This window comes from Melampsora larici-populina (genome assembly GCF_000204055.1).
Source record: "Melampsora larici-populina 98AG31 unplaced genomic scaffold MELLAscaffold_23, whole genome shotgun sequence".
Lineage (NCBI taxonomy): Eukaryota > Fungi > Basidiomycota > Pucciniomycetes > Pucciniales > Melampsoraceae > Melampsora > Melampsora laricis-populina.
In genome coordinates, this window is record NW_006768787.1 from 830,542 (window position 1) to 850,588 (window position 20,047).

Here is a 20,047-nt window from a genome sequence, read left to right on the forward strand (position 1 = left end):
AACTACATTGATAACAACTGGGAGTATAAATCCACTCATCTCACCCTTAAGATGATCAGTTGGTGTCATTTTGGAGTGCTTCTAGCCAGACCGATTGGCAAGTTCTTGATCAAGCATGGCCTTCATAAGAAGATGAGTTTGCTATTGGTCTTATTTGTTCTTCATTCCCTTCATTCATCTTGATTATATACTGACTTTGATTGATTTTCATATTGTGATATTTACATGTTAGCTCAGACCACCGACAGCGGTGGTAATAATGGGACCATGGCGTCTGAACTGGAATCGATGTTTTCAAAAGCTGTGGATCCGATGACGTGGGATGCCTCTAGTCACCACATTCAATGCTACGCCCACAAACTCAACCTCACGGTTGGGCATTGGCTCAAGGCCCTAGGTCATAAGGTAGGTCATCTGAAGGCCTCAACTCCACGTGTTCCTCTCCCAGTCCCAGGCCTTGAGGTGAACGATGGTGAGGATCCTGTGGAGTATGGATCTGATTCGGACAAAGACACCAAGGTTGGTTTGCCAGACAAGCCCGACGGGGTTGATGATGATGAAGATGATGAGCACGTTGAATCAGATGAAGAAGGTGATTATGGTGATTTGGCTGCGGGGACTCTTGACAAGGCAAGTGATTTCACATCAATTTCAGGGAATGTTATTCAACTTGGGCTAATCGTGTCTCTTATTTTATTTAGGTGGACAAAATCTCTGGCCAAATAGCGAGCAGTGCTGCTCAAAGGAACGACTTCAAGACCCGTGCTACCCGGAGGGGTTACGCAGGTCGTATGCTTAAGCGACCATGCAAGACGCAATGGAATTCTCATTATGAGAGTCGTATGATTGCTTGTGAAGCTCAAAAGGTAAGCTTCTTGATTTTATCTTTCCCTTCATTATCTCTATTCATCAGGTTCGATCCAGGTCATCAATGCAATGATAGCAGCCGACCGCAAAGCATGCTTTTTCAAAGGCGTAACTATTGCACCTTCGGAATGGCACGCAGTAGAGATTGTGAATAAGGTCTTGAAGGTAAGACTATTCCTCTCTACATGTTCTACTGGCACGTGTTGACTCTCATTTTAACTTCTTCCTATTCATTCAGACATTTGTAGAAGCTACATCCCGAGTTGAGGGAAATGGCCCTACCGGTTGTATTCTCCTAGCCGAATACAAACGAGTTATATCCAAGCTCCAACAACATCAAGTTGAATGCGCCGCCTTTGCCTCCATCGATAATGCCATCAAAGTCATGATCCGATGGTTGACTGAGTACCAACCCGAGGCTGCTGAATGCGACGCCATAGTGTTGGCAACAGTTCTAAACCCTCAATATTGAACTAAATTCTTTGAACTCCACTATCCTGAATACAACCTCTCGGCTAAATACTTGATCGAAAATACCTTCACTGAACTGTTACGAGAATCCGAGCTACAAGAGGGAACACCACCTCCTGACGAGTCCAACGATCCTGAGGAGACTAATGAATTCGATGTGTTTGGAGGCTCCAATGATGTACCAGCCAAGTCTTCCAGCTCAGAGCTGGAAGATTACTTGCAAGGCCGATATCCGATCAAGAAAGACCAAACCCCACTTGATTGGTGGAAGGTTTGTCTCATTTTTTCTCTTCTCATCCTCATTAGAAACTGACTCAGTTCTCTTCAACAGTTACATCATCAACACTTTCCTAACATCGCCAAACTCGCGTGTGATTATCTATTGGTCTCAGCTACTTCCTGCGCATGCAAGCGCACATTCTCGGCCGCTGCTGACATCTGTACTCCCTCACAAGGTAGTATGCTACCAAAAACAATGGAGAGATTGGTCGGGTGTCAAGCTTGGTTGAAGGATGGTATTATTCCTGATGGTATTTTTGAAGAAGCTGCACAAACACTCCAATTCTATATTGACAAGATGGCTAAAAAGAAGGGTAAGAAGGGATAGTTTCACTTCCAGTTTCATTGCTTTCATACAAGTCTAGTTTCAACTTTATCTCAGCTTCATTATATGTGTCTGTCCTTTTTCTTACTCGGTTCCTATAGCTTTTATAGTAGAACCACACCCACTCTCCTACCTTGCCCAGCACTAGATGCCAGGCAGGTACACATGGGTTTTGACTCAGTTTTTTTTTTGAAATACATCTGTTTCCCATTTTGTGACTACATAGCGCGCTATATAGCAACTTTATAGCGATTTGATCACTGCGCCACGTTGTGAGTTTTTTTTTTGGCGAGATAGCAGAGCCAGGTCGCCTGACCTCATAGCGCAGCCTGCACTCCACTACGGATATTGGTCAAATCCCATAGCGTGTCGTAGCGCTTCGGGTATTGCCTCCAATGTCTGTTACAGGTTGTAATCTGACAATCCTGGAGGTTTTTTGTTAGTACAATCAACGATTTTCACACTAAAAATACAAAAAAATACTCAAATCAAAGGTCTCAGCCATAGGAACAATATGCATATTTTTGTTTATTTTTGTCTCTCTTCAAGGCTACTCAATATCTCTGTTTGTTGGTTTTTATATTTTCTGCCCAGAAGATATTATATTTTGTGTAGTGTTATATGCATTGTGGTTTTAAAAATATGAAAAAATATGCCAGACGATCGGAATGCATCAAAGTGCCCTCCCATTATTTTTTCATATTTTTCTGACCCTGGCCAGCTTCTCTATAATTTTCTATGTCTACTCAATTTTCTGAACTCCATGGTAAATTTGCAATTTGGTGTAGTGTAATGAAGTTGGGACTATGGGGATGGAAACTCAGTCAATGAAGTCCAGAGTGACTCACAGTTCCACTCGGTCTAAGGCTGTTCAACCATGATTAATTTGATTTCTTAAACAGTTTCATGATCAAACAGTTTCATGTTATTTATTTCTTGGATGTTAAAATTTCTACCGGTAAATATGATATGTATGCAATACAAAAAAAGAATTCAGCTCAGTCCGTAATTGACATAGAGGCAAACACAGCCCCCATCTACTGGGCTCTGGCAGGCCAGAGCCTACCACTTACTCCATGAAAGATTCATGAAAGATTCATAAAAGATTCATGAAAGATTCAGAAAGGGTGCAACAAAGCTTCACTATGTATTCAATAAAGCTTCAATGTAACTTCAGCTGGATATACGATCCAGCACAAGTGACATGGATTCATCTCATATCAAGAAATCAATCATGGGCTCAGGTTATGTTTTTTTCTTATACAAAAGCTTATCTCAAATTAAAATAACCACATAAAAGTTGTCATGTCTAGAATATATTACAACTTCAACATACACATTTATCTCACTCCATATCCATTGCATCTTCGTCATGGCTATCTTGCACAAATCCCTACCAGTGAATATGAAAAAAATTAGTATACAGAAACGCACTGAGTCTCTTCAACCACTCACAATATTTGCTAAGCCAACAATTGAAAGTGTTGTGTTGTGGATATCAAATGTACCAGTGGGGTTCTTCATGACAACTAGCTGTCCAATTATGTCCTTGACTTGAATTACATGATATTCCTCATGTGAATCATAAACAACAGTAGCGTTCAGTAACTCCGGCAAGGAAGAGTACGGATTCTTGTGCTGGTCTTGATGACTCAGGGACTTGAGTGAATGTACAACAAGCAGTGGTGTGCGGAGGTTGTTGAGCCGGACTATTTCAGTGATACATCCAGTCCATCTTTGAGAGTTCAGGGCATACATAATGTAGCTATTCCCAGGTGTTGTCTTGTGAGTGCTGTGCGCCTTGTTAAAGATCTTGATGGATGAGGTAACATAAAATTTTGAATTGAAGGGGTGACCTGCCTCAAGATGATTGAAACGCTGGAGTGCTTGAAAGCCTGCAGGACTGAGCTTCTTGACAGTCCACCTTGACTGGCGGTTCCTTTGGAGGTAATCTCGGAGGATTGGATCCGCCTCCATGGCAGAGTGACTATTGTTAATTGTTGCTCTGAAGAATCCCCGTCTGGCGTGTTGGTGAAGTAATGTCTCACCCTGTCCTTCTGAAGTGTCAAAGACCGGAATCAGCTGATTTTAAGTGATCAACAGAGGGACAAAAAAGACTGACGGATATTTCCGTTCTTTGCTGTCTGAACCAGGCTTCCAATTATCCTCTCACCAGACCAGCTAGCAGTATAAGCTGGTGGCCCAAGCCTTGCTGAGATTTCGCCAATATGTTCTGCAAAATGCAAGTTAGGTTTTTTCTTGATATGTGGCCAGCCATCGCCAAGGGCGGTTTGATAGCCATGAACCAAATTACCAATCTTTTCACCATCGCCTTGGTGAAAACTGCGCAAAGTACATATGTTGCCAATTTGAATGAGTTGCAGCAGGCTGGCAAGGATCTTGGCTGAAGTGGTGCCAGCTTTGCCATTAAGAAAGTGAGGGACCCAAGCAAGTACAATGTAGACTTTGTATAAAGAATGCCACTCTGCTGCTTTGGGAGTCCCAGCACTTGCCATACCAAAGGTACCCTGGGGTTTGGTAAGCCAAGAGGGGGCTTGGGCGTTTTTGATGCATCGCTGGAGCAGATCGAGCTCATAAGATGTGATTTCTGGAACAATCACAGGTATTGGTAGGGGTGGAGGTGGTGATGGTGATGGGGTCCAGCTTGCTTTCTTTTTACCCTTGATTGCACCATCTGATCCAGCAGAAGAAGACCCTTGGTCGTGGAGATTGGATGCTGCTGATCGTGTTCCGTAGGAATGTTGTGATGCTGGTTTGAGCGGAGGAGCTGAAGCTGACGGGCCTGGTGGATCAGGAGTTGCAGTACTGGCTGTTGGTGGCTTAGGTAGCTGAACATTGTACATTCTTTTACTGAATTCCATTTTGTCCTTTTCAGCTTCCAGAGCCTTGCCTGCCACTGGCACTTTTAAATAATTTGTGGAAAAGTCTTTGAAGAGGCCAAGGAAGATGTTGTGCATAATATCAACAGTGTAGAATTCAACAGACTTCCAATAAGGCAGCTCATGAAGGACAGTATATCTTACTCCATTGCTGCCGGTAAGTTCATTTTGATCATCTTGTGCTTGAAGTTTTACCTCTGTTGAGGTTCGATGAGGACATTTAGGTGCTGGAAATTGGGAGTGATATATTCTGTCCGTAATTTGACAGAGTGAACAAAAGTGTCTGGAAGAGTGTGCGGTGAAGGCGGCTTTTTCATGGCTGGGACGTCCCCGTGGATGGGCCAGATGGCTGCATGAATGGTTCAGCCGACTACAGTATGTTTTGAGGTGGAACTAAAGCTGATGCCTTGCCAAAACTCTTTCATCTCTTCAACCAGAGGCTTGAGGAAGTGATTCATTTCTGTTGTGGAAGGTTCTGAGGGACCTGGAATGATCCCGTAAAGGCAGATATTCTCTCTTTTGTAACGTAAGGAAGGAGGCAAGTTGAAACAAGTGAGAAGCATGACACCAACAGAGGTCTTGACTCTAGCTTCTTTGCCGTTTGGATTGAACCAGTCACACCACAGTCCAAAAACAAGGTTCCCCGATTTTGCAGTGAAGACTGAGCCTGACTTTCGGAAGGTTTTCCATAGGCTGCCATCCCATATATCATCCATTTGGTGATTGGATGGTGGGGTGCGGTTGAGAGAGGCATCCAAGGCCGTTTCAAAAGCGGAAAACTTGAGCATCTTGCCAAGCCATGACTGGACAGACTGATAAAAAAAATAGTCTAGATGGTTTTTGAATTTGTTTACCAGAGGGTGTCTCATAAAGTGGTTGATCACAAGATTTTCGTTTTTCTTTAGATGTCTTTGAGGTGAATCGAGGATGATTGCACAGTTGATTCATGTTGATTTGGTCTATTGGTAGTACAGGATGCAGAGCACAGCAGAATGGACAACAGATTTTGCTCTGTATGGTGGTATTGAGGTCGAATGTCTTTAAAAGTGTTGGGATCGTGCGAGGGATTTGGGTCCAAGGTGTTGTCTTGATGTTGGGATCCAACTGTTTGAGGTGCTCTTCTACACTATCCCGCGCGGTTCGAAGGCTTTGCCGGCAGGCATCTACACTAAGATTGTTGAAAAGGTGGTTCTTGGTGACCTTGAACATTTCTCGTAAACACATGGGGTGCTGTAAAAAGATTTCTGGGAGTGAAGGTGTGTTACTTGTATATGTGAGCTGTGTTCTTGAGGCCTTGGGTGCCGGAGGAACTGTGTTGCCCAAATCTGAGTCGTCACTATCTCTATCCTCGTCCAATTCTTCTCTAGCTCTTTTGTTGGGGCGGGTGGCGGCAACCGCCCCACCAATGGGGGGTAGTATTGCTGTACTCGTAGAGGCTTGAGCTGATGCTAAGTTTGGAAGCTGATATCAAGTCGCAAGTCAGACAACTTGAAAACACATAGGGGGAGAATTGCACTCACATAGGACAACTGAGGTGCATAAATCCCTGATGAAGTACTGGCCATGGGTTGAACAACTGCAGGGGCTGAAGAATCACTGGGTGTGGGTTGACCTACCACAGGAGGTGCGGAAGTGCTGGGCGTCAGTTGAACAACCGCACTAGCTACGTTGGTGGCTGCACCAACCGCTTCAGGTTGCGCTGAAGGGTTACGTTGGAGGTGTCCAGGATATGATTGGCGGCTGAATATTTTGCCTTGATAGACCTTTCCTCTGTATTGAATGGTCTTTTGATTGCATCCCAATTCTGGGCAACTGCAGAGGAACTGGTTGCGGTCCAAAGCAACAGCATGATGTCCTAAAGTGATGGGCATTGATGATGGTCTGGATGTGAGAAATATCTGATCGTTGGATAAATGCTGAGTGTCCAGATTCAGACTGGGAAATGGGATATCACAAGACTAAGTCCTCACAACCACAGTGCCATGTAGGTGACATGTGGTGGTATGTGTGAGACACTAGTAGGTGGGCTAGGTTAGGGTTCATTGATCTTACATGTTATATTTTTGGAAGCCTGGAAGGGGCAGGAAACCTTGTACCTTGAATTGATCTTACATGTTATATTTTCAGAAGCCTAGAAGTGGCAGGAAACCTTGTACCTTGAAAGTAGCTAGCAAAGCAACTGGGATTTTGAGGGATAAAAGTGAACCAGGTTAAGTCTCACCTGGACATAAAATGGTGAGAGTGATCAAGTGAGGTTTGAAATGGTTCACAATACTAGAACCAACAGTGTTTGTTTTAGTTTATATCTGTTTGGTTCATGCTTTGCAATCAGGGTAATTGCATGATTTATAAAAAACTTGAAACCCAAATTGGGTATGGGTATCCAAACCTAAAAACATGCTGTTAGGGTTGATTATATACAGATCCATATTCAACAGCCTTTTTATTGGGTCAACAATATGCCACAAGTTCAGAAGACCAAATATTTGAAGTTTGGCTGGTTGTATCTCTTTCTTCTGTCATCTCACTTTTTTGTGTATGAAAGTATTTCACCACCTGAATTTTTCAGAAGCTTCTTAAAAAAGGCGGCACCCCCAGTGTGAGATATGGCGGTTAAAATCACTCCGTCATGAGTGATTTGTCACGATGCCATCAAAATTCTTTTATAGTACCACAAACTCAGTTCAAGCCTCACTTGTGAACCAAGAATCCAAAAGGGGTATAGGCATGCCTTCCAAAAAAGGCTGCACCCCAGTGTGAGATTTAAATGTGAAATTCACTCTGTCATAAGTCATTCTTGATGATACCATCAACATTCTTTTCTAGTACTGTGAACTCAGTTCAAGCCTCACCTGAAGGCTTGAGCTGGTTCACAGTACTAGGAAAGAATGCCAATGATATCACAAAAAAAAAATGATGGCATTAAAATTCACAGGCAGGCAGGGAAACATGAGGTAGAACAACAAGAGACAAATAGAACAATAGAATTTATTCAAATCCCTAACCTTACACTTGAGATTTGGAAACAAGAGAACCTTTTGGTAAAACAAGATACAAGCAGAACAATATTTATTCAAATCCCTACCCTTACACTTGGGTTTGGAAAACAAGAAAACTTTTTTTTGATTGAAGGATGGTACATTTTGAGTTAAGAGGAAGGAACTTTCCCCGGGGTGAAATAAATCCAGCACATGAAAATTATAATTCAAGAGAACAAAATACATCATAAGGTTATTATTTTTTTTTGTTAGGATCTTTGGCAACTTGAATGTCAGGTAGGTCAAACAGAGGGTCTCTATAAATCTCACCGCCAGAGAATTTAGTCCTATTCACACAAAAATTATAAAGGTCTACTTCCAGTGCTTTGGCAAGCTGGAACTTGGACACTTCATGCCCATCCCAACCAACATCATTGAGGTTGGAGGGATCAAAACCTGTGGGGAAGAAGATATTTTCAATGGTTTCCAGGATGTACTTCTGGGTATATTTCCAGATTGGTTCGTCAATGGGTCCTTGCCCATTCATCTGGTTAACTAGAACCAGGAAATGAGAGAGTTTCACGGATCCGAATTGTGCTTTGTCGTGCGGGAAGATCATGAGACCCTTTACAGCAGAGACCAAAAAAGCCACCAGCGGTCCAAGAACATGTGATGCCATGGAGCCTGTACCCAGGGTGTGGGTCATTGCCTCGTAATCTGAGAGGAGCTTGTTGTGTCTGTCAGTTGGTGTTAGACTGAGATACAATGCATGATGAAATTTTGCTTGCAGACTGGCAACTGCTTCAAAGACCGTGTACAGGCGATTGACCATCCCAGTCATGACTTCCATACACTCTGCAGCACATTGAGTTTGTTGCTTAGTCTCGTGAAGGTTTTTGAAGTGATGAGCAGCTTGAAGACACTGCCCAATGTCTTGGTTCGGGTATTCAACTTCAGGAGGAGTGTAGTCCACGGGAAGTTCATTGGTGTCCATCCGGGCAAATGTCACAGCAGCAACTATCATCCGCACTGCCTGATTGATACGCTTTGTACCTGGACTGTAGAACAAACTCAGAATCTCGTGAACGTAGGTGGTTTGAACTTTGTCATCTGTGGTAGTTGGCAGTTCGTAGTTGGGTGACGTGAAGTTGAAAATGTCGTGGCGATACCACGGCGCTTCGCCAGCACTACGCACGAGGAAGGAGTCTGAAAAGAATGAGGTTAGCATCAGGTGCCAATGGTAAAAATAGAAATAAAAAACTCACTGGGGTTTCTGGAAAGCCAGGCACGAACTGATAACTTGTTTTTCACCCCAAAAGGCTCTGCTTCCTGGATGGGGGGCTTAGCAGGCACGTCAATGCCTTCTTTGCGCCGAAGGAGAAGGTTGATCATCGCTCTGTAAACCTGGGGTACGTCTTGTGGCAAAAGTTTGTTGGCACCAATCGAAGCCGAAGTGACATCGAAGAGAGGTGACTGGGCCATCATCCACAGGCCAGTAGGAGCAGCTTTCTGCACCGAATCAGGTACCTGATCCTGATGGCCTTGATTGGTCATCAATTCCCTACTCGATGAACCCGAAGGGCCAGGATCTGTGTCATCTTCAGAATTACCGGGTGAAGGGGAGACCTTAGTTCTCTTCGGAGGCGTAGTGACTTGCGAGTCAGCGTCAATACGCCTTTTGATGGGAATGCGAGTGGAAGTTGCCTGAGAACCTGACTGTTGGGCTGAGGTTGACTGTTCGACAAGCTGAGGGTCAAGTGGAGCCAGTTGAGGAGGCTTGACCTTCCGTTTGAGCAGGGTAACAACACCTCTCAACTTTGCTTCGACCGCCTCGTCGCAGTGATCATCCCACCCCCGGAAAGCTCGTACACGGACGAGCCAATGTCAAAAGAGGCCATCAATACCGTAACGTCCTTGGTGAAGGGTTCGAGGGAGAACATCAGCACCTATCCATGCATTCAAATAGTCATCTACTTGATCCCAGAGTTCGTGGTCCTGGTAGGGCTCCTTTGGGAGGAAAGAATGCCGGAAGAACCCGTGGAATTTGCTTTCCGGTTGGGCAACTGGTATAGTAGAATGCTTGGCTACTGTCTCAATCTCAGAAAGGACCTCTTCCAAAGAGTCAGGGAAGGGTTTGGGATAATTGGGCTGAGAGTTGGTAGGGGCTGAATTGGGTATTGGGGTGGAAGGCACCTGAGATTCCACACGACTGGGGATTGAGCGAGGCCGCCGAGTATGATTGGGCTGGGAGTTGGTAAGGGGGGGATTGGGTATAGGGGTGGAAGGCACCTGAGATTCCACACGAGTAGAGGTTGAGCAAGTGTGAGGTTGGAGTTGATTTGCCGGAATTGGGGGAACAGGGGTTGGAACAGCTTGAGGTATGGCAGAGATTCGAGGCTCCAAAGGAGGAATCGGGGGGCCTGGGGTGACAATAGCCTGAGGTATCAAAGGGATTCGAGGGTCCAAAGGAGGTGCTGGTGGCGAACTAGGAGTGTTACCTGAAGGCTCTTTCCCTGTGGAAGCAATGAAAAAAGTGGGGAAAGATCATATATGATCATACGTTAGTTGTTTGATCATCCAAAAATCAAGTTATTCAAAGAGAAACTTACCAGAGGGTATCATAGAACCAACATTACTTTTTTCTACAGCTGGGTTAACGGAGGTGCATGACATAAATAGAAAAATTATGTGGGTCGGCTGATTGATCAATCAATGACTAGGATAAAGAAATCTATAACGTACTGGGAGTCTTTCGAGAAGTGGTTTGAGTTGGATTTCCTTCTTCGCCTGGATCCTTTCCAGTAACTTCTTGCTCTAGACATACAGCAGTTTCTATGGAGTTTCATGACATAAATAGAAATGACATGTGGGTCAGTTGATTGATAAATTGAAAACAATGATAAAGAGCCCAAAGACATACCTGGAAGCGTTTGGGAAGTGGTTTCAGTGAGATTTCCTTGGACTGGTTCCTCATCAGGTTCATTGACCGTGTCTTCATCCGGAGCAGGATTAGGAGAATCGGCATTTGAACTTGAAGGATTGGCTTCGACTTGAACCTCATTGGCATCAGTACCCGTGTCTTCTTTGGTTTTGGTGGGATTTCCAGGGACTGGATCCTCATAAACATCATTGACCGTCTCTTCATGGGAAGCAGGATTAGGAGCATTTCCGTGTTCAGGGGTACCTGGTAGAACCGCCTCTTTCAGGAGAGTGAGAGCACCTTGTAACTTGACTTGGAGAGGTCCATCGCAGGCATTATCCCACCCACGGAGAGTTCGCGCCCGCACTAGCCAGTGCCAAAACAACCCGTCGATACCGTAATGTCCTCGGCGAAGGGTTTGAGGGAGAACATCTCTACCAATGCGTGCGTTCAAGTAGGGGTCAACCTGATCCCACATTTCGTCCGCTTCGTAAGGCTCGTCCGGGAAGAATGATCCGCGGAAAAAGCCGTGGAACTCGCCTTCAGGTTCACCGGCAGGTATGCTTGAGGGGAGCTGAGCTATGGTCTCAATTTGAGAGAGTACCTCTTCCAACGACGCGGGCATCGGGTTGAGGATAGGTGCTGGGTCCTCCGCTAGAGGTTCATCAACTAGAGGTTGTTCGAAGTCGATGATGGGGTCCAGAGGTGTTGGAGAGGCTGGAGCAGGTGCCGGGGGTTCTGGGCCCAAAGGTGGTGTTGGCGAACGGCGAATTTCCGGTTGAACGATTGCAAAGGGCACCACTGACAATTTCAATAATTTGAGAATGGCTTCGTAGCGATCCATCATTGCCATAGTGTCCGAGGTTGTCCAGCGGGGATCTCTTCTGACCCCGGCGAACCAAGAGAAGAGGAGCTGATAGGCATTCATCCCACTACGCAAGAATTCACGGCGGAATCTTGCCGGTGGGAAGGCGGTATCCCACGCCTCAGTGACATAATCAACTAGTGGGGTGTCGAGTGGCTGGTTGACAGGTGGACGCTCGAAAGGGGTACTGAAGAATTCGTAGAAAGGATCTGAATCATCCTCTACCATGACCGGGATAGACGAAGGTTGTCTACTATATTCAACGATGTTGTTAGCCACCTTTGAGAACAGCGCATTGACATTGGCGGCCGAGGTTGCTGGATTGGGAGTGTATACCAGAGGAGGAGAGGGAGATTTTGTTGCTTGAGCAATTGGGGAACGTCTGCGTGAGGGTGGTCGGTAGTCGGAGGATCCGGAAGCAACCCTGGAGAGCTCACCCCTCCTCTTGGCGTCGCGAGGTAATTTGGGTCGTGGCTCGGGGGTCTTCAACGCGGCAACCTTGCGAGACTTGGCAGCAGATGGCCCAGAGGAAGGATTACCGCGGTCGTTTGTCGCGTCAGGAAGAGTACGGCGTTGTTCTTTAGACGAACTGGCAGAGGGCACAGGTGACGCAGCACGTCGCTTGCCCAGAGCATTGGCTGTGGGCCTCGGAGGGAGCATTACCTGGACCAACGAGTCAGGATCATTTTCAAAAGTGCCATTGCGAAGGCCTGTGTAAGAAAAAACAAGAATAAGAACACTTATAGTCAAAAGTATGGAGTTGAAATTCAATCTTACGGAACAGCTCGTCTTCAACTCGTTTGCCAGCCGCTTGAAGTGTGTCGTATAGTGACAATGTAAGCTTGTCAGACCCAAGTTGCGTGGTGAACCATGCAAGTTGCTGGATTAGTGTGCCTTCGTAAGCTTGCACCGTGACCCACACAACCTCTCCCTTCAGCCTATCTGCTTGGCTGTCTCGTAAAGCAGGAGTTTGATGTTGAGATACATTATCTGTGAATGAAACAATGTCAGCTTGAGATAGGTGTTAAGAGAGAAGATGGAAAGATGTGTGAAGCCGTTCTGTCTGACTCACTAGATTGAGGTTGAGGCGTAGTCTTCGTGAGCGATGAACTTTCCTCGTCGGAATCTGAATGTCGAGAGCTCGAGCTGGAGCTAGCCAAGGATCGTCCGGACATCGAAAGGGGTATGAAAGGCAGAACCAAAAGGAATTGTTACCAAAGGGTACCTCGAAAACTTGAGCCTGTCGTACCAGAGATAATGGTTAGCATCAAGCTGAGAAAGTCTCATGATCTGATTGAAGTTGGTTAGAGACTTACTTGGGTGTTTTCAGCAATTAGATAGAGACAAACTGGCCAATTGATGTTGTTCAATTTGGAAGCGTGGGAGTGGAAAGTGAAAGTGATTGACAGTAATCGCAATCCGGAGGGTCGAGGTATAGTTGAGTTGAGAGGCGTGAGAACGTGTATAATTGAGTTGAGAGGCGTGAGAGTGATCGACGTGATCGACGTGGTTCAATTCAAGTGTGTGAAGATGAGACACGTTTCAAGCAATGAGTATATATATGAGGGATCCCAGGGTCTTGGGTTCCTGCTGGCCCCGGGTATTCGAGGCCAGCAGGAGGCCTCCTGCATACCTTCATCACGTGATTTCCATGACATGTGTATGTAAGATTACATAGTATGTGTAAGTGTAAGTCATCCCAGGGTCTCAGGTTCCTGCTGGCCCCGGGTATTCGAGGCCAGCAGGAGGCCTCCTGCATACCTTCATCACGTGATGTCCGTGACCTGTGTATGTAGGATTACGTAGCATGTGTATGTGTAAGTCATCCTGGGGTATCAGGTTTCTGCAAAGCCCCGGGTATTCGAGGCCAGCAGGAGGCCTCCTGCATACCTTCATCACGTGATCAAGGTTGATACATGTGTATGTAGGAACACATAGTATGTGTATGTGTAAGTCATCCCGGGGTTTCTAGTTCTCGCAAAGCCCCGGGTATTTGAGGCCAGCAGGAGGCCTCCTGCATACCTTCATCACGTGTTTCCTGTGACATGTGTATGTAGGATTGTGTAATATACTAGGGTCTCAGGTTCCTGCTGGCCCCGGTTATTCGAGGCCAGCAGGAGGCCTCCTGCATACCTTCATCACGTGATATTTGTGACCTGTGTATGTAGGATTACGTAGCATGTGTATGTGTTGGTCATCCCGGGGTCTCGGGTTTCTGCAAAGCCCCGGGTATTCGAGGCCAGCAGGAGGCCTCCTGCATACCTACATCATGTGATATCCGTGACATGTGTATGTAGTATGCATCATGTTGAGGCCCGTGGGAGGCTTGGTGCATACCTCTGTCACGTGATTACTACAGAATATGTATGTACCAGTACTCCGGGACCAGGCGCAATCATTCCGTGGCCAGCAGGAGGCCTCCTGGGAAAGCTATGTTAAGTCTAGTAGTGACATACACCCTTCACTGCAACCCACGCGGAGCAGATTATTCACAAAGCCAGCTTGTACAAGACACGGGTTAAATGTAATATTTCCTATTCATCAATGTAGCACATACAGATCTTCATGTTGTGGCATGTGAATCAAACAAATTTGACTCTCACTAAATCATATTATCAACCCTGACAGTATCTCTCAACCAACTTCAGTTAGTATCAGTTTGTTTGGCTACAGAGGTGGGTAAGCTGCCTCCCTTTGACTGGCACTACTGCCTTTGTCATCTTCAATCACAAAGGGAGTTTCTCATATATAACCTGTGCCCTCTTGGCTGACTCACCCAGCCACTTTCATCCTCTTTAAATTATTTTTCCATCATCAAAAGACCTCCACCACTGATTCATCAATATAATTCCCAATACACCCATACAATCATGAGCTCAGGAGAAGGTCAGCAGTACTGGTCTTTTCCAACTTGACAAATGACAATGGCTGACTTGTGGTTGATGTATATTTAAAACTTATTTCCTTCTCTCACGCTCATTTCTGGTACCTACTTTCTCATGATTCTTCTCATGAACTCAAATGTCCCCCATCTTTATAATCAAATTTGGGATGCTGTCATGACCTCAATACCTGGGATTTTTCACCTGTTGCTCTGGCTTGTCTTTTTCATATACATATCTCTGTCTCTTCCCTGGTACCGTCCAAATATACATATACATATCTTTCAATGGGTCCTTTTTTCCTTACTTTCTTATTGAATCCCAAACTCAATTCTTTCTCCGTCTGCCTTCAATCATTCCTATCTGACTTGGCTCTCATTGTTTGTGTATTTCTGTTCACTTTGACTTCTACCTTTTCCATCTGACATTTCTCACAATCATCCCTGCTTCATTTCCATGTCCCATCTCTCTTTTGGTGCATTTTTTTTCTGATTGCATCCCCTCCCTCCCACCTGCTTGATGATGATGATCATCTTACCACTGCCCAGCAGGCGCCCCAGCAGGACCTGCACCCAGGGATCCACTGATGGATTGTCTTCATGGTTTGTTTTTGACCCACCTATCTATATATATTTGACAAGAGGGTGGTCAATAACATGTTCATTATTTCATTCAGGCCATCAGACAGAAGATGAAGGCTTGACTTTTGAGCAAACAGCTGCAGCCAAGTATCAGAGGATGCAGGACGGGCAGAGGAAGGCTGCTGACAGACAGCAAAAGGCTGAAGAATCACGCTTAAGAAAATCACCCAAAACTGAAGCTCCGCCAGGCCTCACTGCAGCTATTCATGAGTGGTCCAGGGCACTACTGGGCCTCCCCCGCCAGTCCACTTCCCCCTCCTCCTCTCAAGTTGATGTCAGTCAAATCACCAAGCACCACCTGCCAGCACCAGCCAAAATTACTGAAGTGGAAGCCTGGAATTCTCACAACAAGAATTGTGAGGATTTTATAGAGTACGAAATCAAACAAAAGATGGCTCAGAAGCTTGCCACCAACCCTAAAGCATCCAATACTTACAAAGCAGAGCTCAAGAAAATAGTCACCAAGGAGGTAGTTGCGGAATGGGCCAACAGGGCCCCTAAAAAAGGATTCATGTCCAGGGTTGCTCTTGCCACTACTTCTGTGCAGAGTTATGAACCAAGTAGATTATCTCTAGCAGAAGCTTCTCTGGCGGCTGCCGGATTCCCACGTTTGACGCTCCAATGGAATAATACTATCAACACTCCTTGGAACTCGGCTGTACTCAACTGTCTTCTGGCGGCTTGGCTAGAGTGTTATAATGCCAGAGGAGTCCCTGACTACTATGATATCCCACAGTCTGACGAAACCCCCAAGCTGGCCAAAGAAATCCTCACCAAGTGGCTAAGTGGCAAGCGTGCCAAATATAGTCAGGAGGAAAACGACAAGGCACTCATAGCAACCCCGGGCGGAGCTGAAAAATATGCTAAGAAGGTGGTTGAATCTAAGGACAGGAAAGCTATGAAGGCCTTAAGGACAAAAGTAATGATTTCGGCTGCTTCTCTGATTCTGACTGAACTGAGAACTGACCAATGAAAACCTTAGGTTGCTCAATCACGCTTACAAGCCATTTTGAAACACATCAAAGGCTTCACGGACACCCATCAACTACTCCTAGTAATGGACGAAGTGCATTCAGACACTGAGACGGTCCCTGCAACCCCAGCAAAGCCCGCACATCAACCTCGGATCAAGCTAGCTTGGAGAAAGCCAGAGCTGGATCAACTGATTCACCTTGCTGACGAAATGGCCAGAAAGAACCCAGACTCAACAAAGGCCCAGAAGACCAATGCGGCCAAGTTTCAGGCAGCCAGGGCTGAATACTCACCTGCTGCTATCAATCCGGAAGACCAACTCACACCACAGCAATTTCCCAAGTGCTTAATTAGAGAAGAATTTCTGAATCAACTTGGGGAGCTGGAAGTTGAGGGCCTGGAGTTGTCTGAGAAGCACATTGAGCTCCAAACCCTCAATGAGCATTTGATGAGAAAGGTTGGAAACAAGTACGCAATGGCAGTTGCCTCATAGGAATTTCCAAAGGTTATTCATTGAATCATATCAATTATTATCAAAAAAATCTATTTTCTTTCAAGGTTTTGTGAAGGGTATTTTATAGAATCATCTCAATCATTATCAAATTATATTTCTCTTTTTTTTACTTGTATATTGGAAAAATCTCAGGAGGTGCAAAATGCTGAAAAAAAATCATCTCTTCCTTTGGTGTTGGACAAAAATATATACAAAATATCATATCCTGTTTTATATTGAGTGTTTACTTGTTTCATATGTTTATTGGGTGTTGGGCTTAAATCTGTTCAATTTTTTTTATTGATTTTTTTATATATATTTTTTGTTGTTGAATCAAACGGTATCATAAGTTGAACAAAAAGACCTGTAAAAATGTCATTCCTTTCTTGTGCTTATGTCAAAAAAAGTCAGAAACTGAAACATATTTCTCATGTATGTCAAGACCTTGCCCATCCATGCTTACCGCACCAAGTGGTTTTGACTTGTCCCCTAGTACATCTGCACAATATTTGAATCACATCTGAACTAGAACCACTGGATTCATCAAGGACACAAAGTGGGGTCAGAAGCCTGACACTTGATGTTTTTGAGAGTGTCACAGCTTGGAAATGTCCTCAACAAGTGCAGAAGCCTTTGGAAGAAGCAGGAAAGTACGGGTAGAGGTATAAATGTGTCTCAGGCTGCACTCCTCTTTCCTGGCCTCCTCCTTCTTAACCATCACTTTCTCTTGTTTCATCAACATCACCTCAGATCATTCTCCATCAAATCAAACAAGGACAAATTGTAATCTTGTGTATCAACACACATTTAAATGGGTAGGACCTCTTCAGTTCTTCTGGTTCAAAAGCTGCAAACTCATGACTCCACTTTACAATCTCAGCATCTCCCACTCATAAACGCTCAAGTGGTTGGGTGAATGGAGCACCACCAAAGAGCCGCAAAGCAAAGAACAAGGCTCTGAGCGCTCACCTCCCGGGTCATAACCAGCCAATCTGTAAATCATATTCTGAATTTGCGAGATTTATACTTGGATACACCAAAACACACCAAGTTTATCCTGATTCACCTGGCGATGATCAACTTATGAATCTTCCAACTCTGACTATGGAAATGATCTTACAAGATACCTCAGTCTTCACCACCTATAATGCTTCAGCCCATTCAGTTAAATCTGATTGGTCACCGTTCAAGACTCTGCTGCTCAAAGACCTGGCCAATCATCAAATAGATGATAATTTCACCTTTGAATGGGAAGCGGACAACGGTGAAAAAAGTACATGGAATCAGACAATGATTTTTTTTACTGTAAAGCATTGGAAGTTTGCCAAAGCTGCTTCTGCTTTTGAGAATTTTGGACTGGATCAAGACAACCCTACTGACCTTGTCCAAGTTGGGATCATGACTCGCTGGGTGATTGGGCGGATTGAAGAAATCAAGAGAAGATTTCAAGATCCATCCAAGGTTGAAAAAAGGACCCGGAGCAAAAAGAGAAGAGATGTAAGTCATGTTTATGCCTTTAGGCATTCTCCAGTCCTTTTCTGATAATATGTCTACTCAGCTCTGGAAATACCGTAAAGCCACTCTTCAGCAACATTTTCCGCAATTTCTTGACCTCCTACCCAATGCAGACTGCTGTTCTGATACAGAAGACGACCCACATCGACCCATCCAGAAGTTGATTTGTCCGGCATGGCGTAGCGTCAAGTATGGCAACTGGCTACATGAAGTGGACCGGCTATCCTATCAAGATCAATCCACTATCAAGCTGAGGATTCATCCCTCCCGCAGATTAGATACTAGGCGTCAAGAAGGCCATACAGTCAACCCCTTTGGAACTGTCTGTGCTAACCTTCCAGAAAACTGTTATGAAAGTGCTTTCTTGAAGCACTATGACCCCCTTGAAAAACTGGCCCTGGGGATATCACCCAGCTCTGCAAAACTTGATGATGCTCTGACTGCAATTGCTACACTTCTTCCCAATTGACTTCATATTAATTCAGGCTGCGTATTTTATCTATGATGTCATTATACAAGAACACACCACTGGTTCTTATGTGTCAGGTCTTTTCACCAAGTATAACTAATTTGAGAAGAATGTATGGCTAGGGGTTAGGGTTTGTGACTCATATGACCACCATAAGCATATGTGCACATACCACAAGTTGGCCGCTGCAACTGTTTGCCTTATATACCATGTCTGATTTGACCCCACAGTCTCCTGTTCCTCAGTTTCCTCTTTCATAATCACTTTGCCATGTGCATCTCCAAACTCCACATATGGCACCATCCATGGGTTCTACTTATCTTTTATCACCTCTTTGCTCATCAAACACTGATCAAGGACTTGATCCATCCATGGACCTTCCTGTGTAATATTTATTACCGGAAATGCAGTCTGTTTTGGCGCGTCAAAAAAACAAATCCAGGTCTTGTCAGATGATCTTCAATGATTCTGATAAGAACTTGTTTTGGTTTTTCGACACGTCTGGAACAGACTGCAGTTCCGCTAATAGGTAAGATGCTGAAGGGTCCATGAAAGACACAAGTGCTTGATCAGAGTTTGATGGTTGACAAGGTGATAAGGCATCATCAGAACCCATTCCTTTTTTCCTCCCCTTGGTTTTTTGCCTCTCTCTCTACTTCAATTTTCAAGGGGAAATTCAGCTTGTAGAATGAAAAATGTGTCAGGACTTTTGACCGTTCAACTCACTTGTGAGCAATGTTATTCACCTGTTGGCTCAGGTGGTTGAATTGAGTGACAAAACATGTCTTTGTTGACCAAATACGTGTTTGTCACTCAACTCAATCACCTCAGTCAACAGGTCAATAACTTTCCTCACAAGTTAGTTGAGTGAACAAAAATCGCAATGATACGTGCTTCATCAGAGTGTTCATCAAACTCTTGCTTGAGTGATTATACTCCTATTATCCGGGGAACCTGTCCCCTGTTTTTGGAAGGATGAAGATGCACCACCAACTTGCCGTGCAGCAAGAATAACAAGCGGGATCTGTCCGTGAAACAAACTTCACAACGCGACAGATTCCGCTTGTTATTCTTGCTGCACAGTAATTAAGCTGGTGGTGCATCTTCAACTTTCCAAAAACATGGGATAGGTTTTTCTGATAATGAGAGTATAATCATTTGAGTTTTGTAATTCAAATTGTACTCCCCCTTTGTGCCTTGACTTTCTTTCTAAATCAATTTTCATGGAAAACTTCTGCTTTTAGAACACAAAGGGTGTCAGGTCTTTTAATCAACTTTAAATCATTTTTGAGAAAAGTCATTGACCTGTTGACTGAGGTGATTGAGTTGAGTGACAAAAACGTATTTGGTCACCAGAGACCTGTTATGTCACACAATTCAGACACTATAGCTAACACGTGAATAACATTGCTCACAAGTGAGTAGAACGGTCGCAAGTCCTGACACATTTTTCCAAATTCATAGAAAAAT

The 20,047-nt window shown here is 44.6% G+C and overlaps 3 protein-coding genes across 3 annotated transcripts; 1 reads left to right on the top strand and 2 right to left on the bottom strand.

The window, feature by feature from the left end:
• Nucleotides 1–5,607: 5,607 nt before the first annotated feature.
• Nucleotides 5,608–6,713, bottom strand: MELLADRAFT_87868 (uncharacterized protein; the record flags this gene model as incomplete). The annotated part of the gene is made up of 3 exons (XM_007411108.1): nt 5,608–5,645; nt 5,697–6,303; nt 6,363–6,713. 3 exons carry the CDS (start codon nt 6,711–6,713, stop codon nt 5,608–5,610), a joined length of 996 nt encoding a protein of 331 aa, XP_007411170.1.
• Nucleotides 6,714–8,076: 1,363 nt separating this feature from the next.
• Nucleotides 8,077–12,780, bottom strand: MELLADRAFT_87869 (uncharacterized protein; the record flags this gene model as incomplete). The annotated part of the gene is made up of 8 exons (XM_007411107.1): nt 8,077–9,026; nt 9,086–9,682; nt 9,725–10,333; nt 10,430–10,468; nt 10,563–10,652; nt 10,741–12,315; nt 12,383–12,595; nt 12,678–12,780. The coding sequence occupies 8 exons, from the start codon at nt 12,778–12,780 to the stop codon at nt 8,077–8,079; spliced, it is 4,176 nt and encodes a 1,391-aa protein (XP_007411169.1).
• Nucleotides 12,781–14,943: 2,163 nt separating this feature from the next.
• Nucleotides 14,944–16,593, top strand: MELLADRAFT_87870 (uncharacterized protein; the record flags this gene model as incomplete). The annotated part of the gene is made up of 4 exons (XM_007411031.1): nt 14,944–14,962; nt 15,036–15,089; nt 15,164–16,047; nt 16,111–16,593. 4 exons carry the CDS (start codon nt 14,944–14,946, stop codon nt 16,591–16,593), a joined length of 1,440 nt encoding a protein of 479 aa, XP_007411093.1.
• Nucleotides 16,594–20,047: the final 3,454 nt, after the last annotated feature.